Here is an 11112-nt window from a genome sequence, read left to right as displayed (position 1 = left end):
ACCCACACCCATGCAGGCACACTGGGGTTAGGGCTGTGCACATCTACTTCCCCCCAGCTGGGTGGAGCTTTTTGTCAGGGCTAGAGACTGAAATCAGGAGATTGCTTTTTGAATAGGCAGGGAAGAGGATCTGTCCTGTACTACCTGCACTGTGACACTTTGGTATGCACGATACTCAGAAAAATGGGTTTGCAATATGTGTTTAAATACCTTGATTTGGAAGGGTTGTTTCAGTGGATCTGATGCTTTTTACTGTTTATAAGGGAATGCAGTAAATACCTGACCCAAAACCTTCATGAATGAAATGCCTTCATGTGCTTCATGTGTTGCAAAACCCTAACGCTGTGAGGATGAAGGGGATCTGCTGGAATCTTTCCTCAGCGGCTCCTCTCAGGACAGATTATCTTTCTGCAGCAGGACTATCCTGGTAAAACTAGGGAAGAGCTGAGGCCACAGAGCTCAGTTTCTGCACAGGGGTTGTACGAGCCGCTTCAGGGCAAAGAGCTGATGCTTCAGCATGTGCTGGATTCCAAACTGGGCCGGACTTGATCCCAACTGCTGCCTTATAAGTGGGCATTTAGTGGGCAGTAGAAGTTGACTGATTTCCTTTTAGCTAGTTTAAAATAAAACTGATGCTGTGAGGGCTGGAGCAGTGCTTGAATGGAGCCAGGCTGAGAGAGCTGGGCTGGGGCAGCCTGGAGAAGAGAAGGCTCCTGAAGGGGAGACCTGAGAGCAGCTCCAGTGCCTGAAGGGGCTGCAGGAAACCTGGAGAGGGGCTTGGGACAAGGGATGTAGGGACAGGCCAAGGGGAATGGCTTGAACCTGCCCGAGGGGAGACTGAGATGAGCTCTGAGGCAGAAGCTCTTCCCTGGGAGGGTGCTGAGGCGCTGGCACAGGGTGCCCAGAGAAGCTGTGGCTGCCCCATCCCTGGCAGTGCTCAAGGGCAGGTTGGACACAGGGGCTTGGAGCAAGCTGCTCCAGTGGAAGGGGCTGGAGGGGCTGGAGCTGGAGGAGCTTTAGGGTCCCTTCAACACAAAGCAGGCTGGAATTCCATGGAATCTCTGCAGGACCTGATTTGAAAACCAGATCTGAGGAGTCAAGTGAAGCGCTATTAACCAGCCCTCATCTTCTGGGGGCAAAGTAATGGCCTCTGTCAGGGCTGGGGCATCCCAGATGTGGCACCTCTTGCTGTCAGTGTGAGGTGCAGTGCTTCGCCCTGGCTCTTCGTTAACACGCTGTATTCATCTATGAACACACAGCAGTTCAAACCACTGCAGCCCTCCTGGGAGGGGAGGGCGAGCGCAGAGCGGTTGCACAATGTGCTCGCAGGCTGGGTGCGCACACGGCTGCGATGGGAGCCGGCAGAGTCCGGACAGTGGATAGCCCTCAGGGCAGGGCCTGATCCAGGGTCAGCTGGAGGGATGGACCCCGCTGAGCCACAGACGGTTCCCAGAAGCACTGGGTGGGGATCAGCGTTTATTTTCCCTCCTTCCCTTGTGTTTTCCCAAGAAACCCTTCCTTATTAAGGAGTAGAAAAGAAAGGGCTTGGGGGTTTGGACTTAGATGTAGTTAGACTGTCAAAAGCTGAGTCAAGAGTGTGTGAAGTTGTGTGGGTTTGTGTGGGTTCCTTGTCTTGCTTCCCGAAGTAGCTTGGAGGAATTTGATGCAAGCCAACATCTTGCATGTCCTCAGTGAACTAGACACGCTTGGCTACACTGGCAGCTGCTCGGCCTTACACTGTGTTGCTGGAAGTTAAGTCATTTTTTGTTTCGTACTTAATGAGGGGTCAGAATCCTACAGCAGATGGCTCTGGGGCACGTGCCGTGCAGCTCTCTGAACACATCGCTTACATTGCTTAGTGAAATCAATGCAACTTCTGCTTGTCTGGCAGAGTTCTGTGCTGGTAAGGGCTGCAGTAACTCATGTGCTGTTTAAGGTCTTGGCTGAGAATAGGTTAAACCAGTTTCCCTATTAGAAATTAGTTTTGTTCTTGCTATCGTGCTGCACAGAGCAGCGCTGCAGTATGTGAAGAGTGCAGATTCGGGCACAGCAATGTCCTTGTCCTAAAGTGGAAGGTGACATGATCTTGGTCCTTACCTAAGGCTGGCTGGGAAGGTTCCCAACAGGCAACAGCAGGGTAAGTATGACATGGGGGAAGGTTGTCCCTCTTGAGCAGTGCGTGGCCAGTGATTCAGCAGCCCTAAATTCAGGAGTCCTGTTCCCTTGTCTGAAACAGTGGTGTGCAATCGTTTCCATTGCACTTAAAGTGATTGCTCAGCCCTCATTCCTCAGCCATCTGAGCAGCTTGCAATGCAATGGTTTGCAGTCTTTAACCATATCAACTGGGAAACTATGTGCTCTGTGACACAGTTGGAGAGGAGAAGCAGCATGTGCCTGTATGTGTAGTCATTGCAGTGCGCTTCCTTAGAGCTCCCTTGCTACCATGAGGGGTTACGAGGACTGATCCTGACGTGTTCAGAGAGGGCAGTGTTGTGATGCTCACTTTATAGATGGGAAAGCTGAAGTTCGCAGTCCAGGACCTGTGCCTTTGCTCTTACTGCTCTTGGGGCAGCAGGAGCACAAACTCTGGCTTCTTGTACCCTAATCTACTGTGTTTAAAGGCTGGATCACTCTTCTCTGGGGGGTTACATTCTCAGTTTAATGTGTGACTAGAACCTTAGGGTCCATTCACCTAACACGCTTGTTGCTGCCTACCAGGTGTGGAGAGGCTGAGGAGCATCACTGACCTTTAATTTTCCACTGAAATCACTTCGGTTCACAAGCTGTTGTTAACCTGTGAGTGGGTCTTTCAGCCACCCAGTGACATGAGCGTGTCCGGCAGCATATAACACACATAACCTTAGCTTCAAAGCTCATTTTGTCTTCTCCAAATGAAAGCTTCACTGCAGCGTTCACTGTAAAATATTTATTGTGAAATGGATAACAGGAGCCTGAAATGAGAACTTGGGTACATTGCTCCAGGTGCTTCACATGGCTGGGAAGCTGGACTTGATCATTGTTCTCTTCAGGCCCTGGAAGAAGTACGTTTCCTTGGCTGGCATAGGAGGAAGAGGAGTAATGATGCACCTGAAGCATTAGCAATACGTGTATATGTATATATACATATCTATATACAGGAGAGATGAGACGAGAGGAGACCTTAAGCCAATCAATCCCCTTAGCAACACACTTGAACAGTTAAATGTGGGAGGAAAGTAAAGATTTCAAAGAAACCTCTTCAGTGAGGACAGTATGAAGAAGACGGGGCCGCCTGTAAGTTCATCATCACTGTTGTCTGCACCCTGTTCTAGTGATATGGGAGGTTGCTTGGAAAGGGGCTGGTGATCTCTCTTTCCACTCTTGTCTTGGCTGGAGAAGGCAACTTCACAGATGTTCTTTCCCATGTCATTTTTGGCCCATGTGCATGCTGCAGAGCATAAACCTCTTGGGTTATTGCATGCCTTCAGTTCTCTCTTGTAGGAGAGCTAACATAGCTGGCCTAAAGCAGTAGGTTTTTTATGTTCTGTTCCTAAGCTCAAGCCTTGCCCTGAGTTTTGCACTGACTGAGCTCTCTGTAGGCATGTTCCAGCAATTAAATCTAGCTGGTTGCTTTTAGCTAGTTCCTTTTTTGCTGCAGTACATGGCATGAATAAGCACCCATGCTTGCTGCCTGCTTTGCTGCCACAGGGCTAGTGCTACAAAGCAGAAGACAAAGCAACTGGAAAATCACCACCCCAACCCCAGCAACAATATGATTAAATATAAAATATTAAATATGAAAAAAATCAGTCGAGATTGAACCCATTGCTGTAGCTCTCTGGCAACTCTGTTTCCTCCTAACACATGGATATCATTTAGTTCCTGGGGATGCTTCCACACCCACCCTCTTCCAGCTCTGGAAAGGCAGAGTATACATGAGCTCAATTTGGCCTTGCCATCTAACCGTCTTTGTGGTTGTCAAAGTCCTCTTTGGCCACATTCTCTATTAAAGAAACTCCCTTGTGCCTGATCTATAGCATTATTCAGCGATGCCTCGCTTTGAAACAGACCACAGCCTTGCAGTTTGGGGTTGGAGGCTTGCACCACCTGCAGAGGGGGTGGCTGGCGGACCCTTCCGTAACCTCCTGCCTGCTGTGCACAGATTCCTGCGGCATAAGGAAGGAGAAGGAGCCAGGGGAAACTGGGATGAAAGTTATGTTACGACTTGGAGTAAATAAAGACTTCCTCCCTGATTAGAAAAGCAGCTAGAAATGTCTAGTCTGAGTTCAAGATGCTGTTTGTAGGGTCAAAAGCTGTCCTGAGGGCTGGTTCGTCATCTTGTAGAGAATTTAAATCTCTGCTAAGCAGAAGGGACGCTCTGCTCATGGAGGTGGCAGCTCCGCTGGAAGCTCACAGTGGAATTTGTTTCTCTGAGGGAGTCAAGATTCAGGCTATCACTAAACCTGCAATGTTACATAAATGAGATGCTTCATGGAATGGGAGCCTGCACCCCTCCTCTTGCTGCTTTTTAAGCATGCAGCCTGTGCACTGAGACACTAATAAACCACATGAAGGTTTTCACCACTGTTTTAAGGGTCCGCAGGGGTTCAGGGAACATCACGCTTAGTGGTAAATCCAGACCTCATCCTAATAACCAAGAAAGCAATGCTGTCCTGTGGCCGGTTGATTTATAAGGTTTTGATGTCTTTGTTACCTCTTTGATGCTAACGGGGCACTAAGATGAATATCCAGCCACCTCTCCTGTCTCTCTCTCTCCCCCTTCCCCAGGGACCGTGGTTGGAGCAGATGCTCCAAGTCACAAAGCGTAAAGGGAGGACACCCAAGGATGTCTCTCTAGGCAGGCACTGTGCTGTATGATCTGTGCCTCTCTCTGTGTGACTCACCAGCCCCTGGGGTATTGCACAGATCCCTGCATGGGTTAATTTTAAGGCCAGCAGCTCTCTGCGTTGCTTGACATGAGTGCTCAACCACTTCTCCCTTCATTCCTATTGGGAGAGCACTCATCATGCTTTTACCATCTCCTCAACCCTTTCCCCCACAACCTGCTTGTCTTCAGGAATTCGATGAACAACATCCATCTAGCATGAAGGAGAGACAGCTGATTTCCAAGGGCAAAAAGCCTTGGTTTCTTTGGCACCAAAAAGTAAAGAAATATTCATAAGTTGCCTATAAGAGGCTTCAGAAGGGAACCACTGTCACACATGCTGCTGCAATGCATGGCTCTGGTCCGTCTTAAAGGCTGTTAGTTGTCCCAAAGCTAGTCCCTGTGTCAAAAGGATGAGAAGCCAAATAGTCTTGATAGCTCCCATCGATCAGTTTGTCTGCATTGTTTTTGGCAAACCAGCACTCAACTTCCTGCTGCCCATTGTAGATCCTCCTCTGCTTCCACACCACAGGAACGAGCCGTCCCTTCACTTTCAGGGTGTTGGTAGGGTTTGGCTGCAGTGCTTCCGTTTGATTCTGACCAACCTGCTGATGACTTGTGTTTAGAGATTCCTGGAGAAGTTTAACTTCGTGGTTCAAGAACTGACCTGCAAGGCAAGATAAAACAGAGTCCGTGACTGGCTGTTTTGTGCCATGTTTTGAGGGCTCTTCCTGTATGAGGTTCTAAAGAGCTTCTCTGCAATAGAAAGATGAATCTAAGTCCTGCAGCTCTTTCCTAAATCTTACAAGCACAGAGATTAGAATAAAACCCTACTTCCTTTTTCACTCATCAAGACACATTCGCTTTTTGAGCTGCTAGTAGTAAGTTCCCTTCTGTGGACCATGATTACTAGAGGATAATAACTCATACAATGCCCATCAGTGAGAAGAAGGAAGCTCTAGGCCTGAAGCCCCAAGTTTTCTTGGGGACAAGCTCTTTTAGGCCAAACATAAGTTTGGATTTAGAGGTTTGTGCATGCAAGTGGCCTGAATCCAAAACCTCACTCCTGAAAGATCATCTGCTTAATCTGGGGGTACATGAATGGACTGTATCTTCAGTCTTAGGGTTCTGCACCTGTACGTGGCCATAAACAACACTGCTTCTCGTTGGCAGAAAGAAACTAACCATCTAGTCCTCTGAGCCTACCTAAATCCTAGTTGCTCTCAAAATGTGGGAATGGCTCTTCTTTCTCTTCATGCTTGAAAGAAAGGGGCCACAGAAGGTACCAACTTTCTCGATCTCAATCAGGCTGTTCTGAATCAGGGATACTGTTAAAGAATCTCTTACTGGGGCTTTATTCAGGGTTCTTGTGGAATATTTGGTTTCTATCTCTGTATGGGGACCATCGAGCGTGTGTGTTCTAATGACACCTGTATTAAGCAACCACAAAAAGACTGGAAACGTGAAAAACGGGTACAGCCACAGAGCTAGGATAGTAGGATATAGCTCACACAGCAAAAGATGGGAGAAGAGTTTGGGATACAATAGAGAAGATGTTTGAGAGTGGATGCAAAAGTCTCAGCTGGGAACTTAATCCCCACCTGCACTGTTCATTCCTGTCTCTGTCCTTTAAAACTGTTTGGAAGGATCATTTTTGTCTGGTTTACAGCTCTGAACCCAGGAACTTGTTACCTACCCAGTAGCCCATGGGAATCAGAAGAGAGGCCTTTACTGTTGGAGATGTAGAACCCCAAGTGATTCCTCTGATATGGGGCTGGCTTCTTGTAACGGTGGATGAGGATGACAAAGCTGATGGTGTCTCGTATCGTCACAGTGACGTTGGAATTGGCAGAGATGGACACCTCGAGGCTGCTGCTTCGCACAACAGCGCTCCGACCACAGGACAGAAGAAGCCTTTCCCCATCATCCAGGATGATTCTTTTGGGTGTGATCTCTAGGTAAGATCTCTCTGGCTTATTGTTGAGGATAGTGATGGTGCTGAAGTAAGTCCGATGCTTCTTGTGGCCGTTGGGCGGTGCAGGAGCTCCAATTAATTGCCCGTTCACAGTTACACCTTGTAGGGAAACAATCAGTAAGTGGAAGCTGAAATCAGGAACAGGTATATTTGTCTCAAAGATACAGACCTTGCAACTGAGAACATGAAGATTCACCGCCTCATGCTCGATTATTTCACCTAAAACAGTATAACCAGGCTAGCATAAACTGATTACTTTCTACAGAGCACCTGAGTTTACCCAAGCTCAGAAATACTGTCAGGCTCACCCAGCCCCATTAGTCCTGACATTGTGTACACAGCGCTACAGGATAGAACCAGCTGCTTCACAGCACAGTCACTCCCTAAGTTCCAACCTTAGATCCAATTATGATCAAGATAATGATGTGCAGGGATTTTGAGCCACGTAAGACAAATACTTATCTTCCTGACTGCTCTAGCCTGACCAACCACGGCATGATTTACCTAAACCACCATTTGTTGATGCCTAGCACATCGCCTGGGCAAACATACCAGATCTTGGAGGACTAAGAAAAGCTGCTGGCAGTCCTGCTTCTCCTCATAGCACAACTGGCACAGGGACTGAACTTCTAAGGTACCGCGGTGTATGTGAACGCTGCTGTCTCAGAGCATCTCAGGGTGGCAGGCAGCTGCGGTTTGATGTCCCTTTCTAGCTGACTCCTAAGAAGCAAATTAGCCTGGGAAGCCACAGGGTAAAGGTTATTACCTTGGGCAACACACTAACACTGAGCAGGACCTACAGAGCTCCTTCTCAGTCCTGACCTGCAGCCGTCTGAGCTGAAGTGCTGAACCTCCTCCCTTCAGGTTCCTGGCGGTGTAGGGAATCCAGGTTCTCTTTGTGTCACTGCAGAAGAGTACACCCTGCACTCCTGAGGGGTTATTTCCAGCCTCACCAGTGCTGCCTTTCCTACTTCCCTCAGTTTGCCCCAGAAGAACTGCTTTTGAGTAGTCTAAGGTGCAGATCCCCCTGAGGCAAATAAAGTTCATATGCCTATGGTAAGATTCCCAATGATTTTAATGACTTTTGTGACTTGCTGTCCAGAAGACAGTGTCTCACTTCCCACAGGCCTCTGGACAGCTACTAGACAGTAAAGAATAAAGGAGGAGGCTTGCTGCTAATCCAAGCTATGAGCAGCGAGATGAAGTATCTCCATATCCCATCATTGCTGGGGGGGTGTCTCTCATTTCTGTCTTCATAGACTCAACTTGCTAGTGCTACAGAGTCTAATTTCCTCAAGCTTATTCTGCTTTTGAGCCACAAAATGACTGAAGTGATAGAACAGAGTCCATGAAAGAAGTTTGCCAGGAGCTGATCTTATTCACTAAGGCATGAATACAGAAGTATGGAGGCTAGACCACTGCCAAGCAGAACAGAATTCTTATAATTTGATTGTGGGGTTATTTATCTCCTTTGTAAAAAAAATCTGTGCATTGTCTCTGGTCTTGACACCCCTTCTTCCCACAATTTCCCTGCTTCAGGACATAATCTGCTTATTAGCTGCCCTGCTTAGAATTCCAGATCAGATCAGACCCCAGTTTGGGCCCCTAAGGATCAGACTAGCTTGGGCAAAGCAGATCCTGAATAGTGTGGGTTTTCTTAAGGCTGTTCATTTTAGCCTGTTTGGATACTTCACTCTGTCCTGAAGCAAAAAGTATTGCAAGTAAAGAGGTAAGTTCCAACAACAGAGAAATTCTGGTGATTCCAAATCTTTTATTTGCCTGCTGTGACTTTGTAAGTAGAGAGCTGATAAAGATGCACCAAAGTAAGGCAATGTCTCCACACCAGAAAGCTGATCCTCTGTGTAACCTCTCACATGGAGGTGGCTTGTGCAAACGCTACATGCAGGATGCAAAATGCCTGTGGCTGTTTGTTAGCTCTTGTAGGACTGGTCAAGTGCAGCCCCCAGACCATACTGGGTTCAATGATCCCGGGAGGAACTGAGCTCTCCAGTCTAGCTGGACTGAAGAGGTGCAATGGTTCCCATGCGCTCAAGTGCATCTCTTGGCTGTTTATGTGTAGTCGCTGTTCCCTTGATTTCAGTCAATGAAGACCTGAACTGGGAAAGGTTTGGATACATATAAAAGACAGCTCTTTCTATGATTAGGTATATACTCTGTTGGCAAACACTTTGTAGGTGAATTGTGTATGTAACAGTGACCAGGTCTCCTCCTTGCTTAGGATGAAGTTGGAGGTCAGTAAGTGCAAGTGAGCAGTTTGCCTCCCTTTCCAATCCGGGTGAGTAGAGCCAGGTGTGCACCCTTTTTCCATTGCCTGCCCAGAAAAACACCTTTTTCTAATGTCTTATCCCTTTCTTGCCTATGAAGCACCTTGGGGCTCAGTCTGGCTGCCAGAGAGCTGGCCTTACACTTCAGTTTTCCTCCACAAGTAGAATCATAGAAAGGGTTGGAAAGGACCTTCAGATCATCTAGTTCTAACCCTCAAGGAGCTGCTTTACTTGGCTGCTTACCAGATTCCTTATGATCAGAAACCAGTCGGAGGATGTCCCCTGGTTCTCCATCGATATTGAAGCAGACAGAGAACTTGCTGGAGGGGAAATCAATGACAAAGTGAGGGTCTCCATCAGCTGAGAAGACATGCAAAAAAAGAGACAAATATTAGCGACTTACAAAACTGCAGTCCAAAAACATAACAAAAGTGCTTTGAAAAGTATCTTTGTCCCTGTTTTTTCCAAGACCTCCTAGTTTGTTGGTGTTAGAGGGTTGGATGGAGTTTGGCAGGAAATGCCAAGTTTTGCTTTGTTTTTTCACAAAGATCTGTTCTATTTTGGTTTGTTTTTCTCACAGAAGAGGTTGGGTTTGCAATGGAAACTCAAACCCCAGAGCAGTCCCATTGAAGATCAGGATATTTTCTTCCTGGAATATAATTTCGGTGGGAGTTATCATGCTGAGCTGTGTACCACTCCGTACTTTGTCAGCAGGCTACATCCCCCACAGCACACAGAAGTGCGTCTTCTAACCAAGGACTGCTGCATGGACACACCTCACACTGAACCTTCCTGGTCCTCAATATTGTAGAATCATAGAATAGTTAGGGTTGGAAAGGACCTTAAGATCATCCAGTTCCAACCCCCCTGCCATGGCCAGGGACACCTCACACTAAACCATGGCACCCAAGGCCTCGTCCAACCTGGTCTTGAACACTGCCAGGGATGGAGCATTCACAACCTCCCTGGGCAACCCATTCCGGTGCCTCAGCACCCTCATAGGAAAGAATTTCCTCCTTATCTCCAACCTAAACTTCCCCTGTTTAAGTTTTAACCCGTTACCCCTTGTCCTGTCACTACAGTCCCTAATGAAGAGTCCCTCCCCAGCATCCCTATAGACCCCTTCAGATACTGGAAAGTCGCTGTGAGGTCTCCATGCAGCCTTCTCTTCTCCAGGCTGAACAGCCCCAACTTCCTCAGCCTGTCTTCATACAGGAGGTGCTCCAGTCCCTGATCATCCTCGTGGCCCTCCTCTGGACTTGTTCCAACAGTTCCATGTCCTTTTTATGTTGAGGACACCAGAACTGCACACAGTGCTCCAGGTGAGGTCTCACGAGAGCAGAGTAGAGGGGCAGGATCACTTCCTTCGACCTGCTGGTCACGCTCCTCTTGATGCAGTCCAGGATATCAGATTAGGGCAGTCAACAGCAGATACTAAGCAGTCCCACAGTCTTCTTTACATTCCAACAATCCTTGATTTATCAACTACCAGATAGGTGTCATTAGTAATAAGACAAGCCCAAAGTTTAGTTTTTAAAGTAAATTTGATGTTATCCAGTGAAATTCAAGTCAAAACTCTTGAGCTAGGCTTATTCTTCAGTGTTTAATGGTTTTTGACTAGTCCTAGTACAGAAAGAACAAGCTTCCTGTTCTCCCCTAAAATCTACAGAAGACTCGAACGTCAGTATCAAGCGTTGTAGACCATCTGCCTTGCCATGTTTCCTCCCACTTCTTCTCATTACTGAGCCTCTGTGTATTTTGGTTTTGTTTTCATTTTCCTCCCTACTCTGCAGCTCTAGTAAGTAGGATTGTGGCTGATCCATTGGGATGATTATACCACAGTGGCATGCAACTGAGGTTTCCATAAGTCAACCACGACTATTAAAGGCAAGAAAAATGGCACTGACCTGAGGTTTTGGAGATTTTAATTCTCTGTTTATCTTGCTGTCTCTGTATACCTAGAAGAGGGGAAGGAAGGCTGTTACAAT

At 47.4% G+C, this 11112-nt stretch overlaps 1 protein-coding gene across 1 annotated transcript in view; it reads right to left on the bottom strand.

Annotated features, from left to right (window-relative positions):
- Positions 1-3502: 3502 nt before the first annotated feature.
- ITIH5 (inter-alpha-trypsin inhibitor heavy chain 5) overlaps positions 3503-11112 on the bottom strand; it is a 47885-nt gene continuing 40275 nt past the window's right edge. The window contains exons 11-14 of the mRNA XM_057403785.1: positions 11032-11082; positions 9368-9484; positions 6561-6938; positions 3503-5531 (exon numbers count right to left, since the gene is read on the bottom strand). Coding sequence (XP_057259768.1) covers positions 5233-5531; positions 6561-6938; positions 9368-9484; positions 11032-11082 — 845 coding nt within the window. The 3' untranslated portion in view covers positions 3503-5232. The remainder of the gene's footprint in view (positions 5532-6560; positions 6939-9367; positions 9485-11031; positions 11083-11112) is intronic.

This window comes from Pezoporus wallicus, unplaced genomic scaffold (genome assembly GCF_028554395.1).
Source record: "Pezoporus wallicus isolate ANWC-B61680 ecotype Strahan unplaced genomic scaffold, APGP_CSIRO_Pwel_v1 contig_6978, whole genome shotgun sequence".
Classification (NCBI taxonomy): Eukaryota; Metazoa; Chordata; class Aves; order Psittaciformes; family Psittacidae; genus Pezoporus; species Pezoporus wallicus.
This window is presented reverse-complemented; position numbering and strand designations above follow the sequence as displayed.